At 34.2% G+C, this 23,218-nt stretch overlaps 1 protein-coding gene and 1 pseudogene across 3 annotated transcripts; both read left to right on the forward strand.

Annotated features, from left to right (window-relative positions):
* Positions 1 to 4,332: 4,332 nt before the first annotated feature.
* LOC147405760 (F-box/kelch-repeat protein At1g26930 pseudogene) lies at positions 4,333 to 7,129 on the forward strand (annotated as a pseudogene). Of its 2 annotated transcripts, none has more exons than XR_015176051.1 (2): positions 4,333 to 4,516; positions 5,142 to 7,129. The product of XR_015176051.1 is annotated as an F-box/kelch-repeat protein At1g26930 pseudogene, transcript variant X2 (transcript). The 2 variants fall into 2 exon arrangements; XR_015176050.1 differs by having other exon boundaries at positions 5,149 to 7,129.
* An 8,339-nt stretch (positions 7,130 to 15,468) lies between these two features.
* On the forward strand, positions 15,469 to 17,262 carry LOC147405761 (transcription factor ILI5-like). Its single transcript, XM_086432732.1, has 2 exons — positions 15,469 to 15,657; positions 16,900 to 17,262. Exons 1-2 carry the CDS (start codon positions 15,547 to 15,549, stop codon positions 17,077 to 17,079), a joined length of 291 nt encoding a protein of 96 aa, XP_086288858.1. The 5' UTR covers positions 15,469 to 15,546; the 3' UTR covers positions 17,080 to 17,262.
* Positions 17,263 to 23,218: the final 5,956 nt, after the last annotated feature.

Genomic DNA, 23,218 nt, shown 5'->3' on the forward strand with positions numbered 1-23,218 from the left:
AATTAGATCCATTCTCTATCAAGTTCAAATATCATGATTAATCCAAAATCAATCGTCAGATAGCTTATCAAATTAGGGCCTTGTCGGGATCCAAAACTTCAACCCGAAAGATATCCCAAATGATCACACTTTGCGCATAACACTTCCCTTTAGCTATCACATGAGCATTGTTTGGCAATAATGGTGCTAGGATGGGATTACACTCCACCCTCATTTTAACCAATAAAATATACTCTTTATTCCCCCGCATATTGACTTTTACATGTCGCGATGAATGCATGCAGTTTTGGTATGCGGTTGGGTACATGGCCGACGTGGCAAGGGCATAGAATCATAGATTTTTTTCATCATGATACACAAGAAAAAGTTGTGTGGTTCTATACCCTTGCCATGTCAGCCGAATACCAAAACCACGTGAATATCTTTATTTATAAAAGAATAATGCTAAAGTAACCTCAAGATTGTACCTCACATCACACACCCTAATATGAAAGTGTATAGGAACCATAGACACTTTTCCTAAGATGCGAGTGAAAAAGTATCTCTATTCACTTTCACATCAAGATGTACAATATAAGGTATAATCTTGAGGTCACTCCAACACGACTATATATAAAAATCAATAATAGTAGAAAATACATATATATCATTGTAAAGAATTTTTCCATCACTGTGACACCTTGTGATATTTTGTACATTAAATCAAACATTAATTTTGTTCTCCATCTTCAGACACCATTGTGGTGCCTACTTACCAAAGATTCTTTTACATTTAAATCAAATTCAAAAAACATTTTAATCAATATTAAGTATTTATAATCATGTTATTCTTACTTCTTTTTTTTATTTTATAGGTTTTAACCTTTATACCTTTCAAAAAGTTGTTCCATCCATTTTCATCAATTACGATCGTGATGGTAATGCTTTGTTTTTTTTTTTTTTTTTAAATCACAAACAATTGCGATTGTTTATTTTCGTGAATCCCGTTATCAATTACGTACTAATATTGCGATTCCCGATTAATCATATATATGTTGGTTTGAGATATTTCTTATGGCGGGATAGCTTCCAAATACCACCTAATTTGTTATGTCACTAGACCTCGGGTTCAACCTTTCAAGGACATTTACATCACTTTTTTTTTTTTTTTAACATCACCCTTTAATAGGAATCTCGAGGTAGCATGTTGGATTGATGATTATGTATTTTCTTTTAACCATCAATCATCAATGATGATCATGATGTTCCTCTCTATCTTATCACCCATGTATATGTATATGTTACAACATGCATACATGCATTTAAATAATAAAAAGGTGCAATGATTATGAGAATCTATACACAATAACCCAAAAAAGCAATTTAAGTGCTGCATGAGTAATATATAACTTATTTGAGATGATGTGGTAAGGCTAGTCTACAATAAGTACTATAGATGTTTCAGACTAACCCCAACTTAATGACCGTTGGATTGTGGGGTCAGACACAATGATTTGGTTCATTAACAAAAAGGATCTTTACATCAATATTATAAATTCTTTAAAAGTTATAAAAATCATCATAAAACTTTTTTTTTTTTTTGTTGAGAAAATATTTTCATGGAAGAAATCAATTCTCCTATCAAAAAATTCTCTCACAAAAATGAATCATCCATATTTGATTGCATGTGAAAAATTAAGACTTTTATGGGACTTATTCAAGAGTGCTGATCTCAAATTTTATCCTTTGATTTTTTTTTTTTTTTTTTTTTCTTATTGAAATAAAAGAAAATATTTATCAAGAAGAAAGAAAAGAATTCAAATTTTCTGACACATTGCTCCAGACATTGCATGTGTTAGAATCATAGATTCTTTCCTCGAGATACACAATTATGCATATTTATGGGGATGTGAAATTGTATCTCCCGAGGGAAAAGTCTATGGTTCTAACCCATGCCACGTCAGGGGGCTATAGGGGCATGTGTCAGAGGAGGCGTTAGAAAATCACAACTCAATCAGAAAATGTACTATTTTATTTTTACTAATATTGATCTGATGGATATTATTTTATTCAGTCAACATTTGCGCTTGAAAATATGAACCAGTAGCATCTCATGATATGATCAAACCAAGATGATATGGTCCCACACAAATTAGTCATTTATTGTTTTGGATCAAAAGTTGATAGCCTAATGTCAATGATTGCCATGAAAAAAAAATGAAAGAATCATATTTTTATGAGAAAATATGGTTTTGAGACTATAGTTGTAAATTATATATAAAAATGATTTTCCATCTTTTAAAAAAAAAAAAGTATTCCCCAATCTAATTCCATAAAATAATCTTTCTTTTAACCATTACCCTCTTCATATCACTAAAAATCAATGTTTTTAAAATTTAACCAAGAGTTTATCAAATTGGTCAGATCATATTCGAATCCTAATATCTAAAAATATGTACACTATTTTTATATATTAAATTATCTTCATTTATTTTATTTTTATGAAAAATAATATTCACAAAAATCAACGATTCATTAACCATATCAATTTAATCTAAAGTTCAATCGAGCCTCGTCGGATCATTGGTTCTATCTAATTTTTGAAATATTGAAAAGAAAAAAAATAATTTTCTTTTTAGAGTTGTGAAATACACAACTCTAACACCCCCATAAATACGTGCAGTTATGAATCCTGAGGAAAGAATCTATGGTTCTAAGACATGCCAGATCAAGAGACGTGGGTCAGAAAATCATTATTCTTCTTTTTGAGAATATATATTTTCATTAAATTGATTTTTGTTAATAAACATTTCCTTTAAAATCATACAAACATTTACAAGAATAATTAATGTAAGAAAAATAAAACAAATAGTGGCATAATCACCGTCAAATCCCATCAATGATGTGTGATGTGTTTCTACAAAGAGAACTCATAATGACTCATCTTTTCATAAATAGGATGAAGTAACAGGTGATCCTTTCCCATGCAAAGTGAGCTCAACCTAACGTTTTATTATCATTTTATTTATTAATTAATTTATCTTTTCTTAAAAGTCGAGATAATGACTAATTGACTCACGAGAAATTGGATTAGATCCAAACAGAGAGAGAGAGAGAAAGACGTAACGAAAACGGAGTCCTTTTCGTTTGTGTAAAAAGACGTTTTAATGAGTCAACACGTATCGCACACTTGGAATTTGGAAATTCCGTTGGCCGTTTTCGCCTCCTTTCGCCCGCCACCAGTAAACGGTGTGACCCTTTGAACCTTTTTTAGCCGTTTGTGGGCCCTTCTCTTTTTTTCTATTAATTAAATAATTATATTTAAAATATAGAATTAAATAATTAAATAGTTATATTTAATTAAAGGGTGATTTAGATTTTGGACCTAACCTTCCATGTTTAAGTAAATTAGTTGAGATACTCCCATGTTGTTAAAATGATAACATGCCACTTGACATAGGTCATCCCTGGAAAACTAATGCAAAAGACCTAAATACCATCAATTTTAATCTTTAGTATTAAAAAAAATCCCATTATTTAAGTTGTTAAATTGTAAGATAAATTATTTTTTTTTAGTGGGAACTACCAAATCACTAGACAAAATGGTGGACTAAAATTAAAGTGAAAAAATACTTACTATTTTATAAAATAATAAAAATTTTTCCTCAATAAAAAGAAATTGTAATTTATCATTTTTTTTAAATTAAAATTAAAATAAATAATCTCTGTTTTGGAAATTTTTTTAATTTTCAACGCATCTTTTGGTAATGAATTGTGTTAGAATGACTTCAAGATTGAACCTCATATAGCACATCTTGACATGAAAGTGAATAGAAACCATAGATGCTTTTTCACTTGTATCTCAAGAAAAAGCATTTATGATACATTCTCATACACTTTCACGTCAGGTATGCATTGTGAGGTACAATCTTGAGGTCACTTCAACATTATTCTTTGGTACATAAGACTTATAGTCTATTAAACCTTCTTTTCTATCCATCGTCTTTAATGTACTGTGGAAAATTTTTAATTTTTCCATCCAAAAAAATCATATCTTCTTAATTATGGGTTAAAGAATTAATGATATAGAATCTTATGATCAAAAAATTTTCTTCTTCAAATTGTTAATCTCTACGGTAACTTATTTTTAACATAATTAACCTCAAATTTCTATGCCTTGTAGAAACCCTTGATTTTTATATAAGATTGATGATGAGGGCATTTAAGTTATTCATTTCAATCTCTCAAAGAAGATCTAGGTCAAGGGGTATGTCTTTGAAATCAAAGGGTGTATATGTAATATTTTCCAAAACTTGGAGGCGTATGTGTAGATCACCCTTAAGAGAGAGAGTGAAAGAGGGATAAAGGGCCCCGATACCTCCAAAGCCCCACCCGAGGCCTCCATTTTCGGGCGAGTTGTTCTTGCAGAGAGAAGAATCAGAAGGACGAGACGAAGAAGACGAACTAACGAAACAAACGAAGAAACAAAATTCATAAATTCCAATCAAGTCCTCCATTCATCTTCTTACCCAAATCCGTAAGTTTCAAATCTTTCCTTCTTTCTTCTCTGATCCAAATCTCCTTCCCTTCTTTCATCTCTCTCAAATACATTAAAAAAAAGGATGAAAATCGATAAAATTTAACTAAATTCTTTCTATAAATTACATTTACATAACGATCTGTCTCTCTCTTTCTTGAAATCTAGATGTTTTGTTTGATAGATTACATCGTCTTTGCTCTACAAGCTCATATCTAAGAACCCACGAATTCTTCTCCAATCTTGCTCATAACCCAAAGATCTTTTTCCCAGAATTTTCGATTCTAAGTGGTTTTTGGTGGTTTGGGTTCTTCTCCTTTTTGATGAATTTGGTCCTTAGGAAGGTTTTCTAATCTTGCCCGATTAAAAAGATACATTTTTTCGCTAAATTTCAATCTCTTGGTCATGGGTTCGGATCAGTGAGTAGCTGAAGTAATCTAAATATTGGATTTTTTTTCTTCTAATGTTTGGGGTTTCTGGGTTTTTTTTGTTTTTTTTCCTTCTTGCAATTGATGTACAATTACTGTTTAACGATGCCCATTGTTTGAAATTCATTGGAAGGCATAGTTAAGAGCGTTAGATCTTCTGTTCTTGACTCTTTGATTGTGGATTTTGTTTTGGTGAGGAAAAAGGGGAGGCCTTGGATTGCTCAGATTAGTAAATTCTCTGCAATTCTTGTCGAATTTCGGAGACATGTTAGAGGGTCGTTCCTATCTGATTTCGAGGGCATTACCGAGCTCCTGTGAGCAAGAGAGTAACTGGGTTTACATGAGTTGTTGTCTCATGGAGGTTTCCAATGGTAAGCGTCGGTTAGACGATGAAGGCGAAGAAGAACTTATTGGTGAAAGAAAATTGTCGAAGCGACTCGAAAACACATTTGAGGGAGAGGGAATGAGTTTTATCTCACAAGATCTCTCCTTGTCTATGGCTGACCAATCTGATCAGCTAGGACATTATAGGGATGATCAAGAAGACACCGATGTTAAGCTCCGATTACAAATTGTGGACGAAGAAGAACTAATAGGGGAGAGAAAATCATCGACTCCATTGGAAATGCATGAGAGTGAGGAAATGACTCCTGCCCTGTATGATCTCAATCTGACTCCGGCCGATGATAAGTGGGAAGAAGAACAACTTGGGGAGATTACATCAGCTAACTCTGTGGATATGAATGTGGGAGAGGAAACAATTCACACTTTCCATGATATCTCCATGTCTCCCTCCGATGAATCCGTTCATCAGAATCATGATGAGGATGGAGCGGACACTAGTTCCCTCATCCAAACCCTTGGACGAGATATTACAATCAATTGCCTCCTCCGTTGTTCGAGGTCTGATTACAATTCAATTGCTTCACTAAATCAAAGCTTCCGCAATCTAATTCGACAAGGAGAACTCTATAGGCTGAGACGGCAAATAGGGGTGATAGAACATTGGGTCTATTTCTCTTGCCACGTCCTCGAATGGGAGGCCTTCGATCCCATCCGCCGACGATGGATGCATTTGCCAAGAATGCTCTCAAATGAATGCTTCATGTGTTCCGATAAGGAGTCCCTAGCCGTGGGGACCGAACTTCTTGTCTTCGGGAAAGAAATAACATCTCATGTGATTTGGAAATATAGCATTTTGACGAATTCATGGTCTTCTGGCATGAAGATGAACACTCCCCGATGCTTGTTTGGGTCTGCAAGCCTTGGGAAGATTGCAATTCTTGCCGGAGGTTGCGATTCACAAGGAAGAGTGTTTAACACTGCAGAGCTTTATAACTCAGAGACTGGAACTTGGGAGATTCTTCCCAGCATGAATAAGGCGAGGAAGATGTGTTCGGCCGTATTTATGGATGGGAAGTTTTATGTTATTGGGGGAAGCAATTCGGAATTGCTTAGTTGTGGGGAGGAGTTTGATTTAGAAACGAGGACTTGGCGTGAAATCCCAAACATGTTTCCTCGGTTGAATGGACCAACCGAGGCTCCCCCTCTCGTTGCGGTTGTAAACAACGAGTTGTATGCAGCCGATTATGCCGAGAAGGAGGTGAGGAAGTATGATAAAGAGATGGTTTCGTGGGTCACGGTGGGGAGATTACCCGAGCAAGCAGTCTCAATGAATGGTTGGGGCCTAGCGTTTAGAGCGTGTGGGGAACATCTTATTGTCATCGGAGGGCCTAGAACTTTGGGTGGAGGGATGATCGAGCTCAATTCGTGGATCCCAAGAGAGGGTCCACCACAGTGGAATCTGCTTGCGAGAAAACATTCAGCGAGCTTTGTTTATAACTGTGCCGTGATGGGGTGCTGACATTATGCATTGTGTCCATGTGTAGATGATTCATGCATACCAAAGGGAATGTACAAGATTGGTTTTTTTTCAAGGGCATAAGACTTCTTGCTCATGGGGTACTCTGCTTTAATTTTCTTGAAATTTCAGAGTTCACTCAAGATTTGATAGAATGTTTATTTCAAAGATGGTCTTGAGTTTTCTTTTTCACTAATTTTTTTTTTAACTTTTGTTTTTATTTTTATTCTCCCATTGAATTTGCATCATTGTGGGAGCTTTCAAAGGTTGGCATCATGTAGCACAAAGGATAGTTTAATAATTTGAAGCCTCATTATATTTTCAGGTCGTTGTTGCAGAAATAATGTTACAAATTTCGTGATCCTTAATGTGCTCGTCTTCCGTCTTTAATTGAGGAATTATGTTTCAGGAACTTTTTTTTTTTTTTTTCCCTTCTTTGACTAAGGCATCTTTACTTAGTATATTTGTTTTCTTTTGAATTGGTGGACTACTAGTTTTGAGTTTCTTATGGTACTCTACAGAACTTGTTTTATTATCTCTGATTCCATTTTAATGATGGAATATGGATTCTATCATGTTGTCATTCTTACTTATTTGGTGGAAAATTGAATGAATGGTATACATGGGTCCTTTTTTTTTTCTTCTATAATTGATTAATATCAGTTTATCATTATAGACTGATCAACCTTAAACACCACATTCTTAAATCTGCCATTGTTACATTTTCCCTAAGATTTTCTTGCTTGCATAAGAATCGGTTTTGTTAGATTTGCTTAATTAAATTAGTGTCTTTATACGCAATTTGCATTTTCTTTTAGTTTGAGTAAGTATACTTGTCCGAATTGTTTCTATTATTTTTCTTGGTCACCAGGGATTTAATATAATTAGTACTTTCTGCTAATTAATTTTCAGTGGAATTAGTCGTTGGTTAGTAGTGAATCAGTGAGAAAGAAGGTTGGAAATGACGTACATTAATAGAAGAAACGTAAGCACGTGCTTTGACTAATATGCATGTCGGGTTATGGTTGAATGGTACATGTTACCAACCCCAAAAGTTGGGATAAAACCTATACATTTTTGTTTTTGATTGGTAAAATCCTATGTATGATTATGAATCATATTCTCCATGAACGTCTGGCCCATTCTTTGATAAACCTACACGCCAAATGGTCATCCTGTAACCCATTATGCTAAATGCTCGGCGGATCCAATCGCTATGAATCACCCATTTGGGATATTTGCATAGATTGCAAATGGGTGTGCCAAAAATTCAAGGTCCCATTGTCCCTTGTAAAATCCCCATTTTCTTTCAATGGAAACCCATTTTCATCGAAAATAAACTAGGAACACTGATGTTTTTTCAGTTACTGATTGACAGATCTTTCAAGTGTTAGCCCATTTTTGTTTCTCGACTCTGCGAGCATTTCATGACTTGTGTTTATCCTTCAATAAATATATCTTTGTAAGGTAAAAAAGTGTGTTTCTTCCATGTTTCAAAGACAATATCACAGCCAGCATTGTAAGTTGGGCATGTGACACTAGAGTAATTCTTGTAAGTTCTTGTGTTCATAGCTTTGATTATCTTCGATTAATTAGGTTTTGTCTCATTCTTATGCTGGATTGTACAAAAAGTTATGTGTACATGAACGAGGCGATCGTCTTGTTAGCCATTGTCGCTATTTGATTTTTTATTTGAAATTTTATTAGATTAACGTTGCCACGAATTGTCCAATTGTCCGAATCTTGAGACGAACGTCTGCCTTGGCTGCAAGTATCAGATCTTTTTTTTTTTTTTTGGTTTAATCACACATTTGACCATATATGAAGTAGGTTACATCACTTCTAATCACTAATCTTGTTTCCATATAAAAATTACTACTTTCTTATCCCTTGTGATGTCTTCTAATACCTTCTTTTTTTTTTCTTGTTTAATCTAAGAGGGGCCCATTGAGCAGGTAGTTATGGGAGTTGGTGGGTCTACAAAAGGAAATCTCGAGCACCGAAGTTCACCATGATCGAGTGATCATTACCCTTGATTCAAGTATTTATCTTGTTTGGTTGCTATAATGTTTTTTGATGATCCGATAAAATAGAGTGGACTTAATGGTTCTTATCGACGTAATTGTGTCCATTTTCGACGTTGATTTCCTCAATGTGATGAATCATATCCCACACACTGACCATTCGTGATTTGTATGAACAAATAATTAGTGTGATTTAGTTGACTCTTCGAAATATACACTAAACTATCATCGACCGCTCATTTGTGTATTAATCTACTTTTGAGATTTTTTTTTTTTTAATTTAGGAGCTTTTGTGATGTCAAAGTGATGGTTGGAAATATGGAATTCTTACATATATACTTGTGAGGCTTTTTTGAAAAAGTCTTTTCTTAAGAAACGTTTGAATTAACCTAAAACTACTTTCCAACTTTAATACTTTTAAGACACTCTTATGGCATATAAGACTATACAAACCTTAAAGAGTAAAACAGAGAATTTTCAAAATCCTTCCATACATCTCTAAATAATTTTATGTCTTTGTTGAATGTTCTATAACATTCGAGACCCTTCTAGAACTCCCTAACTTCCTCGAGATCATAACAACATTAAAGTGATTAAGAATGAAACATGGTCACAAATGCCCCACATTAATATTTAAAAGGGGTGACTTATTTGCAACTTTTTTTTCTCGTTTCACCTACTTAAACGCTATTGTTCAATAAATAGTGAAATTACTCATCACACCCACTTAAAAAAAGAGTAATTTTTTGTTCGGTAAGAAGATACTGAAAGTTTCTTTGACACTTGGCAGGATCCTACTGAATCTATCTGAAAGAACTCGATAGAAACCTATTGAGTTTTTTTAGATAGATTTAATTGAATCTTATCATATTTATGTTGCAGAATTCAGTACTAACCTAACAAATGAAGTTTCATTTGCTTTTTTTTCTTTACTGAGATTTTCTAACAACTCCAAGATAAGGAGTTTGGGTTCCCACGATCATTGCTAACCTATTTTGAGAGCTCTAAGGATATTGCTTCTTGTACCACAAAATCTTTGTTAAAACCCTAATTAAAACTTACACATATATACAAAGAAGAAAAAGGAGACCGGTTAAGATTTGATTTTGGGATGGTGGGTGTCTGAGTAAAATTAGAATTATTCTTCTTACCCACTTTTTAAGTGGGTGAGACAAGAAAAAAAAAAAAGTTGGTGCAAATAGGGCGCCCCTATTTAAAACCAGTATTATTTCACTAAGATGTAATGGACTCAACATGATTCATTGAACTTGACTTTCTTTACTTTCATACAAATATTTAAAACCAATATTATTTCACAAAGATCTAATTGGGCTCAAATGGTTCATTGAAACTGGCTTTCTTTACCTAACAAAAGCCGAGCGATCTCTTTAAACAAGTTTCCGCGGCGATCTTAAGATCTAGTAAAAATAGTACTCTATGGATGACCTATAAACTTATAATATCGTATTATACGATTGAATAATATCGACACAAACAAGTATAAAATAAACTTAAAGTTTAAAATATATATAGTGAACAGGTCATTTGTCACCAGCCGAGCATGCCTTTTATTTAATTGGGTCACCAAGCCAACATTATCTTATTAAAAAATTTAATTAAACCCATAAATATAAAAAAATGAGATTATTTTATTAAAAAAATTTAATTAGACCCATAAAATAAATTAAATATCATCAACACCAATACAAATGACAATGATGTATTAGAAATGACCAATATGAGAAACCGTCCCACTAATATATATATATAATGGAATCTTATTATAAATGAGAACTACAGAAACATAAGGTATCTGTCTATAATGGGAACTCCACCAACCATATCTTTAAACATTTGTGTCAAAAGTTCCAAGATTTTGTTCCACCAAAGCATATTTACTATTTTTGGGGGGTGGGATGCACGTGAATTGCACGTTTTCCTTTTTTTTTTTTTTTTTTTTTTTAAGAAACAAAATTTTGTGGATGATGAAATTTTTAGATAAAAGTGATTAAATCATCAAATTCGTACATCTATGAATGATCGTAAATTGGTGTAACTTAAAAAATTACAATGGTCGAATGTTTGTTTGCCCTATGTGAATCATCGTAAATTAAAGCCGATCTTTTATGGATGTCAGTTTGGCAAGTCAACTTGTTGAGTCGACTCGGATATTCGACACAGTGTGTCGGCATAAACTGAAATGTGCACAAGTTGGGAAGAGAAGTCTTCTCTTGGACCTTGATCCAAACTGGAACTAGACTCATCTGACCCAAAGTTGGGCCCAAATTGCCCAATAGATTTTTTAACAGTCCAATATTTGTCCAATTAAAATTGTAACGGCCCAAGAGACTATTTTCCAAAAATCAAGCAAGAACATCCCACCAAATGAAGAACTTGAAATCCGTTTTTGAAAAAATAATAATAAACACTGTTAAACCAATTTAAATGATTTTATAATTTAAATCATTATAAGACTGGGTTGATCTTGTACTCACGCAAGTTGGTTTTCAACCCAACTACTTGTGATTTCATCCACTTGATTCAAGTAGTGGGTCCCAATCCCTTACAGTAAAATGAAGCAATAATCCCAATTTCCCACCAATCAGTGGGCCCACCAGAATCACATTTAAAGCACCACATTGCACATTCTTTGAGGCCCACTGACCCATGAAATCTGGCAATTAGATTCGAAAATTCTTTCACTATGGGCTTTATTAATAACCCTATTAAAAATGTTGAGACAAGCCAACCAGACTTCAAGGCTCCTTGTTCAGATTTATGGATGGACTCCCAGACAAGAAAATGACACGTGGAATACTGATTGGGCCCAATGAAATCTGTTTGATTTGTGGCCACATGATTGAGCATTTTCTTGATACTAATCGAGTGTTTGGAAATCACCAATCATGATGTTTCTTGACACTAGGTCCACTCATGATTGAGCCTAACGCTTATCTGTTCAGTGGACCCAAATAGTAAGCCCCTATTGGTGGACAAAGGAAACAGGCCACATAACATTGGGCTTCATGACAAATATCTAACAAAGCAGAGATGGAAGATTCGATGGTTGATTAGGGTTTTCTCTCCTGTCAATCCCTATTATTGACTCTATAAACTTCTCATTTCTATTCTTTAAAAAAAAATAAAAATTTGTTATCTTCGTTGTATTATTATTTACACTTACAAATTGAGAAGCATAGAGGTACTATTTTCGAGTGTTATGTGAGCAACACATCCTAATCAAATTAAAGGAAAAAAAAAAAACTTTTGCTAGGTTTGGTGGTATAAATCATCATTCTTTAGTTTCAATACGTTCATGGGCTTTTCCACTTATGTGGGGTATTTTCGACATTTTCTTTCATTAGTCTACGATAAATAAAAAGGGTCCCTAGATATTTGTTATTGTCCATTAAATGGGTTTCTCTAAAAAAGAGTTTTCTCTTTGTTAGAGAGTGAGAAAACATTAAGTCTTTATGTGAGTATTCTTCTCTCTTGTAAAATCTAGATGTTCAAAGTTCTTGAAGGTGATCTTCACATTGTAGTCACAGGCTTGCAACAATGGAAGTGGGATCGATTTCTTGTTTGGGTTCTTACTAGAGATGTAGAAATTTAATGGGTTTCACTGAAGAGTTTGAGGTAAGTATATCGTGAGTAGTGGATTTCTATTTGTCGGCTTGCCTATAAATGTAACCCCATTATGGGCGAACCACATACATCTTATATTGTGATTGTGTTATTTTCTCTACTTTCTTTATTATTACTTGCATTTGCTTTGCAACATATTTCTTAGGGTTTGATTGTTAGAATTGGTTAATTTGTTCTTAGAAGGGATTAAGTTCAATAATTGATTTTCGTATGTGGCTTGGGATCTGGCCACAACAACTTTGAAGTTGGTAGCCCGCTTCAAAATTTCAGTAACTTTTCTTTACATGACAAACAAGGGAGGAGCCAAGATTTTACCCATGTGTGGGCAACGTAAGGGTGGAACAAAAAAATTGTGGGGGCAATAGCAACAGTTTTCTTCATCCATCGTTATTATATGTCGTAATAGCTCATTAACCTTTAGTAGATTTGAAAATTCTTATGGGGGTAGTGCCCCCACTCTAATCTTCCCCTGATTACATGGAGCATATCCAAGGAGGTATCCCAAATATTGATGAAAAAGTATGGGTATGAAACCTAGATGTTGATAGACTGGGCAGCTTTGGTGAACTGGTCTTAAGAAGAATTTATTATGTTGCGAAGAGGATTCTACCAAAATTTTGAAGCAAGTCAAATTCAAATCAAGCAAACAAACATTTCAAGAGATTTATGTTGATAGAATGAGCAAATTTGGTGGTCTGGAATTAAGATGAATTTATTTGAATTGGATTTCGGCTTGTAATTCTTTTATAAAATACACATTGAATCATACGATCGCAAAAGTTCTAAGTCAGAATCCTGTTCTAAGAATTCTTGCAATTCTAGATAATCCAACAGCAAGAGAACCATGAACTGAGAATTGTCCCTCATTTTCTGCCCGACTCTTTGGTCTTAAGAATGTTGATTTTAAGAATCAATTATTGCCCTTCTCTGATATGATGATATGATTTTAAGGTTATCAATGAACATTAAATATAATAAGTAGAAAATTATAAATACGTTTGAAAATTTTATTGAATTTGCATGAGAACGTATAATAATCAAGTAATCTGACCTCTGAAAATTCTCTAAACTAATAATACTTGAGGGGAATGTTGTAAGAAATCAAAAGGAGAAAGAATAATAAAAATATTAGAAATCGAAGAGCAAAAACATTTCTCTCTCCCCAACTCCTACACTTATATATAAATCTTTCAAACAAGTATGTATCTTCTTTGGCTTGTAACTACTCCTTTTCTTCATAGTAACCAAGTTCTCATTTAGAAATTATTTGGTGGAAAGACAATTTGGTTAATTTGGATAAATCCGACAAAATTTTCATAGAGTAAAAATATGAACATTCCGAAGATTTTACAAAAGACGTTTCCTCCGAAAAAAATTCATCCTCCCCTAAAATTCCTATCTTGTTGTTGAGGTTTAAGGTAAAAACAATTTAATTTATTTTCTTAATTTTTGGTAAAAATTTAAAGAATTTTATGACATTGAATTACTCTTAAAGCCACTTTCCATCAACTCTAGTGTTTACTAGAAGACAATAATCTAGAAATCACAATAAACCTACACGTGGCTTCATCAGGGAATCTCAAAATCATGATGTTGCGTGACGTGTCTTTTTGTATCAATTTCAGATATGCCACATGGCAGATTTAGATTGGTGGATTTTAAGTATTATGGTTGGCTGCCTCGATTTGAGGGATGATTTCACAGGTTGTTAAATACAGCCAAAATCACTAATTGGCTCTCTAATACCCCACCGTTTAGGACACCTTATGGTCTTTCCTTCTCTAGAAATCTCTCATCTTGGCGTATCATGGTGAGAAATGATTCAGTATATCATTGGTAGGATAATCTTATTTGCATCCAAGAGAGTGGACAAAAGGTGTGATACTTCTAGTTAGAGTGTTTGTTAACAAAACAAAAGTAACCAAGAATAAGAAGAAAGAAAAAAATAAGATGAAATCGCAAAATCATAACTATTGCTCGAATGACAAGCATTGTATTAAGGGTATGTTTGGTTACACTTCTGAAATCTAGAAACATCTGAAGTCTAAAAATTTGAAATCAAATTTTAAAAGTTTCATCCAATTTCCCTTTCCATTACTAGTTTAAAATTTTTGGATTTTGATTGTGAAACCTTAAGTCTGAAATCTGAAACGAAACAAATGAAAATAAGACTTCTGAAATCTGAATTTTAAAGACAGAATATCTCCATTTAAAATTCAAAAGTGTTACCCAACACACACTAAATGATAACGAATACCATTAGGCTCCACAAATTATAACAATGTCAATAGGTACCCATTTAATTAAAATCGAATTAAAAATTGCAACTCTAAATTTCTTTTTGTTGGAATTGATTAGACACGGGTCTAAATAATCGATCTGGTTGCAAATTTGAATAGATAGGAATCGAGGAACCAAGAAAATTTAAAGATAATTTTTTTATGATTCCAAATGTTATTCCATTAATTTGCCAATAAAAATCTAGCGGTTTTAGTTTCGACTCCTTTAGGATCGGGACCATTGACTATGTCGATCACTAGTCAAAAGTAAGTTAATGGATAAAGTGGGCCTAAAAGTGGTGCTACACATGTAAGCATAAAAGACTCGTAGTGGGGTTGCAAAACCAACTCTTTGGAGTATAGGATCAATACACTCCTAATATGTGAACGTGAACAGATTTCGAAATACAAGACAACGGTACAACAGACAAAGGAGAGGTGGACTGCCCTTAAAACAAAGACAGACAAGGTATCTTTCTGGTAGGACGTAAAGGAACTACAATAAAATACTAACTGCCAAAAGGACAAGACACGTGTCATAATCTAGGCTAGACTTCTGCACCATGGGCTCATTAAAGACATAAATTTAAGAAAGGCCCACTTGATTGATGAGGCCATCATGAATACCAAATTCGAGACATATGGGCCCCACCTAAATTATCCTGAACTTTCATCTCTTGGTCCCTTTTTAAGGTCCTTCCCTCTCCAACTCCAACCTCTCTAAGTTATAAACTTCATAATTGATAGATAAACAACTCTTTTAAGGGAGTAAAAAACACAAGCACCTTTAGCCATGTCTAATAGAAGATCAAGAGCTTCAAGAATCACAGATGATGACATTAATGATCTTGTACTCAAATTACAACAATTGATACCAGAGACTCGTCGAAGAAGTTCAACCATGGTAGGCTAGGATTTTTTTTTTTTTCTTTTTTTTTTCTATGGGTTTCTTTTTAATTATTATCTTTGTCTCCATCTTCAACACTAAAGTTTTATCCAAAAATTTTATGGTCGGCTAAACAATTCTTCTTTGTGTAATTATTCAATTCAAAGGGAGTATCTTATGTAAATTTTGGTGTCCATATCCCCTCAAGACCATTATTTTGGTTTGTCTCCCTCTCGTTCTTTTAAAATCTTTTACTTTAATGAAATGGCTTCAAATTATCTTCATCATAAAAGCCTTATCTCATTCTCATTCCTCCATTCAATTATTTCTAAAGAATGTCATTTGTTAATTTTAGTTTGGTCATATCCATTCTTACTATGCTTTTTTCTTTTCTTTTTTAATCTTTCCCTGATTTTAATTAGTATAATGTTCAACTTGCATGTTAATTCTTTCAGTCTTAGATATCATATAACTTTTCTGTTAGGGGTTTAGAGTTGCCACCCTCCACTAAGGGTATAATTTTTTGGATAATCGGGTAAGACAGTGGGCCGGACCCATATGTGGGCTTTCCACAGTCCATAGATCATGGTCTTGTCCAAGGACTAGTTTCAGGGAATGTGCAACGCCCGCACATCACACGCACCAAGTAAGTGAGGGTGCACCGCTGTGGGTGGCCACTAAGAGTATAATTGGTTGACACATTACACCACAATGGCGCTAATTAACATGCCAAAAATATCAGCCACTTGGAGAATACAAGGCCCTCTTGAAAAATGTTTCAAAGAAAGTTGGCATGACAACATTAATCCACCATTAATTAAATATAAAATATAGCATGGCTTAATCTCTAATACACTACTAAGTTAACATGATAATTTGTGTACATAGGAATTACTCTCATTTCATCTGTGGACATAGAAGTTATCTTTTCTTTTTTTTTTTTTTGCTTGGTGAGACTAATCCCACGGTCACACGCACCGCCCCCTCGAAAAGTCCTACATGCAACTAGTTGAGTCAAGAGTCAACCGGACCCTGAAGGGTGGCCCCAAGGAATTCATCGCTTCAAGCGGTTTCGAACACTTGACCTAATCTTCTTGAGGAGCTTATCAAGGCTCGGCTTCCCACTTGGCCAATCCCTTGGGGTTGGATGTGAAAGCTATCAAGCCACATTAAATCTTCTTGTATTTTTGCACAATTTTTCTTTTATTTCTTTCCTAATTAATGTAGGAACTCACATTCACATTTTATGATTTCATGTAGGCATCAACTTCAAAGATATTGAAAGAAACATGCAATTACATCAGGAGCCTACACAAAGAGGTGGAAGACTTGAGTGAGAAACTATCTGATTTACTGGCTTCCATGGACCCCAGTAGTCTTCAGGCAGAGGTTTTAAGAAGTCTACTTATGCAACAAGAGAATCTCTCTCTCTCTCTCTAGTGGTTTAGAACATCTCTCTTTTAAGGAGGCAATGTGGGTTAACTTGTTTTTCTTAGATTAAGGTACTATGGGAAGAAGTTAATTATGGATTCTCTCTTGTTTTCTTCTAAGGTTGGTCAGGAGTCACAACTCACAACACCAACCACAGATATGTATATATCTTCTATATTTATTATGTTTTAATTTCTTTCTAAGTTGGTTACAACATCAATAATCTTAAATACATGGAGAATAATCTATTAGATTTTACTTAATTTTTAGTGTTTTTTTTCTTTCTCATTATTGGGAAAATATTATTTTCAAATAAATATTAATAAAGTGGCCAACATTAAAATCTAGATTCAGATAGAAGATATGCGAAGACATGAGAAATAATAGATTTGGTGAACTCTTCCACCAACTCATTTAAAACTGTCATTTTCCTTTTAATAGAGTGGACCTTTGTACAAACCTATGAATTGGTGACAAATATTCATACATTTTTTGACAAAAAAAAAAAAAAATCATAGAAATGATAATGGGCCAACATTTTATTTTGTTGGTGGAATATCGCAATTTAAATATTATGGGACAAAGAGAAATATTTCCCAAATATTCAATATTTCTGGGGCTGATATTTTATTTATGTTTCACTCAATATTGAAATTTCTTGGTCAAAATATTTCAAAACAGTGATAAACTTTAAAATAAAGAATTTTTATCCACACAAATCTCATAGGAAATACAAAGATCTAAATTTAGGATGGGAGTCTTAAATGAGAAATATTTTATCCCATAAAAGTCAAATCCAATGTTTCACATAACCAATCACAAGATGTAACATGTATCGAAGGCATCTCCAATTTTTTTTAAAAATTTATGTTAGTAATGCCTTCAATACATATGACGTCCTGCGATTGGTTATGTGAATAAAAAATTTGTTTTTCTTAAATAGGCCCTCAAGATTTTAGTCCAAGTGTGATAGGCTGAGCCTAATAGAAATATCTATGTCCAAGTCAGGCTCGCGCCGCTCACCATGTATACGGACCTATTTATGGGCTGAGTCAGTTTGGTCCACAAATTCTCTTATATATTATAAATACAGTTGTAATACAAGTCATTGGGTCAGGCTGAGCATCACGATGAGCTTAGCTTCCGAGATTGACCTGATTCCGAATATGAATCAACCCTACTTCGGCGCAAGTTGACAACTAAATGGGCCTTGTAGCACTAACCGAACCCAAATCACGTGCGTTTGTGTGTGTGCGCGGGTGGACCAGTGAGGGGTCTGATTCAATGTCTAACAAAATAATTTTCTGAATGAGAAAATCCTAATGCTATTCTCTTATGATTACAATTTTTCATATAGTCCTACGAGCAACACCAACCCACGTCTCTAAAATTTTGCTCCAAATTGGCATCTTCTCTACATTTAGAGAAGATGTTTTGCTCTGAACCAATTTGAACTCCAACTGATCCCTCCATTAAAATATTAGTCATTATCTACATCACTGTTCATATGCTAAAAAGATTAAGAGAGTTGCTAATGGCACCCCAACTTTACTTGTTACACCCCAATTAAAATATAATTAAAAAATAGTTAACCGTTTATCTGATTTTTAAAATATTTAATGAAAATAGTTTAAATATTTAAGGAAAAGAATTGAAAATAAAGAAAGGGATAAAAATTATATTTAAAACTTGTTTTATGAGAAGATGGAAGTCAAAACTAGCATTTATATATTAAAAGGGGGTTAGGGACAAAATGGGTATTTAAAAGGTATGAATAGTGATTTAGAGTCTGCCTCTAAAAAATTTCAGTGTCTCTAAATGTGGAGCCATAAACAATGATTTTTCTATTTTAGAGATCGGTTGGAGTTAAGTTCTGACATCTCTATGTCTAAATTTAGAGATTTAGAGATCGGTTGGAGTTGCTCTAAGTGCATCAAACATCAGCAAATATTTTTGAGAATTGTACTTTCTGGAGATCACTTTTGTTAGAAGTAGTTTTTTTTCTTCTAAATCATTTTCGCAATAAATCATATAGCCCTATAGTTAACCAATGATATGCCACAAAGCAGTATTTTCTGTATCAAAGTCTGCTAATATTGACATTATAATGTTTGGCCTATCTCAAGGTGGGCCTACAATCCTAAGGTCAACATGATTGGTGACTTTCATCAGGACTGGCAACAGATCGATTGGTTTGGTGCCATATCAGTACCACTCCAATACCGATCTGAAAAATTTTAAACATGTCCCCGATTTGATGGGACTAATGAATCTGCGAACCCGAATCCAATCTGTTTCATTTCATGCTTAATCCAAAATCGATTTGAAGACATGCCTTATTATCAAATTATTAATGTTCAAAAAATTTTAAAAATTATAAAATGAAATAAAATTGAGTTTGGCTCTCCCACGGTCGTTCATGGGAGAGGAGTATACGAACGACGTCTACTACTGTTGGATTTCTTCAATACAAATCTGGAGATTATGGCCACGTCATTGATTTCCCATGCAATCTCCTCTTCCCACACACTCCAAATTAAGGGAAAAAACCCAAAATCGTTAGTGTTTCTCTCTCCCAAAATCACAGACCTTCTCCAAAAGTTGATCAAGCTCCCATGAGGACCAAGTACTTGTTCTAATATAATTACATAATGCAGATTTTTTTTTAATTTAAAAAAAAAAAGGTCGGAATCCCTTTTCAGACATATATAGATAAATATATATAAGGGGGGAGCCAGGAGTTTGCTCATGTCAGGGCAATCAAGAGTAGAAAATAATTGTAGGGACGCTTAAAAGAGTGAATTAGGGCAACTAAGAATGGAAAAAAAAATTGTGGGGGGGCAATAGTGGAAATTTTTTTTCTTCACCACTAAAATTTGATGCAACAACACTTTAATCCATAGAATTAGAAAACTCTTGTTGGAGCAAGTGCCCCCACTCTAAATCCGCCCCTATATATATATATGGTCGCGTTTCGTAGACCCTCATTACGACCCCCTTTGCGACACACCGTTTTGTCTTATATGGGCAAAAATGTTTGGAATTGGCTGATTTTTTGTGAGAATGATCTCTATGGTGAGGAGATCATCCTGGCAAAAAAATCATCCCATTCCAAAACTTCTAAACCGTCCGATTTTTGTTGAAAAATAATAGACCGTCCAATTTTTGTAAATCAATTTTGATGGGGTTAGAAGTTTTGGAATGGGATGATATGATCCCCTCATCACATAGATCATCCTCACAAAAAATCAGCCCATTCCAAACATTTTTGCCCATATAAGACAAACGGTGAGTCATAATGAGGGTCGTAATGGGGGTCGTAATAACGCCATCCATATATATATATGGGTCAGGTTCAAGGGCCATATGAGAAAATATATGTAAAAACTTTTTTTTTTAATAAAATTTTAAAATATGGGTTAGAAATTTTGGATTGAGCTGATTTTTTGTGAGGATGATCTCTATGATGGAAAGATCATCCAAAAAAAAAAAAAAATCAGCCCAATTTGAAACTTCTAACCCCATTAAAAGTGATTTAGAATGTGGACCATCGATTTTTTACCAATTTTTATCACTAATTTGTAAATCACTTTTGATGGATTTAGAAGTTTCTGATTGAGCTGATTTTTTGTGAGGATGATCTTTTCATCATAGTGACCATCCATGTAAAAAATCAGCTCAGTCCAAAACCTCTAACTCTTATTTTGAAAAATGAAAGTTTTTTCATATGTTTTCTCATATGCCCTTGAACCGGCCCCTATATATATATATGGGAAATGTTCAGCACCCTAAGTTTTACCACACACTTTAACAAACTTTTTTTGTCCTACATGGGTTAGAAGTTTTGGAATGGGCTGATTTTTGGTGAGGATGATCTCTATGATTAGAAGATCATCCTCCCCAAAAATCAGCCCATTCTGAAATGTTTAGCCCCATGTTTACACGTTGAAAAATCGTGGATCGTCCATTTTTTGTAAACCATTTTTGATGGGGTTATAAGTTTTGGAATGAGCTGATTTTTGGTGAGGATGATTTCCTCACCATAGAGATCATCCTCACCAAAAATCAGCCCATTCCAAAACTTCTAACCCATGTAAGACAAAACACGTTTGTTAAAATGTGTGGTAAAGCTTAGGTGCTGAACGGGACCCTATATATATATATATATATATATATATAGGATAGCGTTCAAGGGCTAACTTTTTGGCAAAACATGAGTTAGAAGTTTTGGAATGGGCTGATTTTTGGTGAGGATGATCTCTACAATGAGGAGATCATCCCATCACCAAAAATCAGCCCATTCCAAAACTTCTAACCCATGTTTACAAGTTGAAAAAATCATAGACCGTCCAGTTTTTGTAAACTATTTTTTATGGGGTTAGAAGTTTTGGAATTGGCTGATTTTTGGTGATGATGATCTCCTCACTGTAGAGATCATCCTCACCAAAATCATTCCATTCCAAAACTTCTAACTCATGTTTTGAAAAATTGTTTGCCAAAAAGTTAGCCATTGAACGGGACCCCATATATATATATAGGGGGCGTCCAAGGGCCATCTGTAAAAACATATGAAAAAACAATGGTTTTTCAAAATATGGGTTAGAGGTTTTGGCTTGAGCTGATTTTTTGCAAAGATGGTCACTATGATGAGAAGATCATCCTCACAAAAAATCAGCTCAATCAAAAACTTCTAAATCCATCAAAGTGATTTACAAATTATTGACAAAAAATCGATGGTCCACATTCTAAATCACTTTTAATGGGTTTAGAAGTTTCAGATTGGACTGATTTTTTTTTTTCCGGATGATCTTCCCATCATAGAGATCATCCTCACAAAAAATCAGCTCAATCCGAAATTTCTAACCCATATTTTGAAAATTTATAAATGTTACATTGTTTTTACATATGTTTTCTCATATGTCCCTTGAACCTGATATATATATAGGGTCCCGTTCAGCAACAACATTTTGGCAAAACATTTTTCAAAACATGGATTAGAGGTTTTGGAATGGGCTGATTTTTGGTGAGGATGATCTCGACGGTGAGGAGATCATCCTCACCAAAAATCAGCCCATTCAAAAACTTTTAGCCCCAGTTTACAAGTTGAAAAATCGTGGACCGTCCATTTTTTGTAAACCATTTTTGATAGGGTTAGAAGTTTTGGAATGGGCTGATTTTTGGTGAGGATGATCTCCTCACCGTAGAGATCATCCTCACCAAAAATCAGCCCATTCCAAAACCTCTAACCCATGTTTTGAAAAATGTTTGCCAAAATGTTTGTTACTGAACATTTCCCATATATATATATATAGATATAATATATATATAATATATATATATATATATATATATATATATTATATATATATATAGTCCCGTTCCCTGGCTAATGTTTTGCCCAACCGTTTACCAAACTTATATCAACTGTTCGATCTATCGCGATCTGACGGACGTGTTTTAATTCTGCCGTTTTATAAACTTATACAAATCTTACAGCGCAATCCCTCATAACATATTAATATTATTGTGACGTCCCTCTTCTCTTTAAACCAAACCGAATAGAATAGAGAGTTTTGTCTCTCTTCGAAGAGAACTCTACGAACTCTCTCTCTGGCTCTCTCTCTTCTCACTCGCTCTCACTCTCTCATTCTCTCTCGCTCTCTCTTTCTCTCTCACTCTCGCTACCTCTTTCACTCACTCTCGCTGCCTATCTCGCTTAAACCCGATGGCTGCCTCGGACAGAGAGTTCTGTCGAACCCTCTTTCTCGCTCTTTCATTCTCTCTCGCCCTCGCTCTCTAGCTGCAACTACCTCTCTCTCTCTCTCTCTCTCTCTCTCTCTCGTCGTATTCCTCGCTGCAACTACCTCGCTGAAACCCTCGCACGAACGACTTTCACTCTCATTCTTTCTCGCACGAACACGAACGGGACCCTATTTCTCCCTGCAACTCCACTCACGAATACGAACGGCGGCTACAAATCTCTTGCCCTATTTGACAGAACTGTAAGTTTTTTTCATTTTTTTTTTTTTTTGGAAATTTATCAAACACTATATGGAATTATTCTATGAACATGAATAATTTATTCATTCATGAAGTCGAAAAAATCCGAAATTATTATGATTTGATTTTCGATTTTATTTATTGTGAT

The sequence above is a fragment of the Akebia trifoliata genome, chromosome 3 (assembly GCF_017979445.1).
Source record: "Akebia trifoliata isolate Shusen 1 chromosome 3, ASM1797944v1, whole genome shotgun sequence".
Taxonomy (NCBI): Eukaryota; Viridiplantae; Streptophyta; class Magnoliopsida; order Ranunculales; family Lardizabalaceae; genus Akebia; species Akebia trifoliata.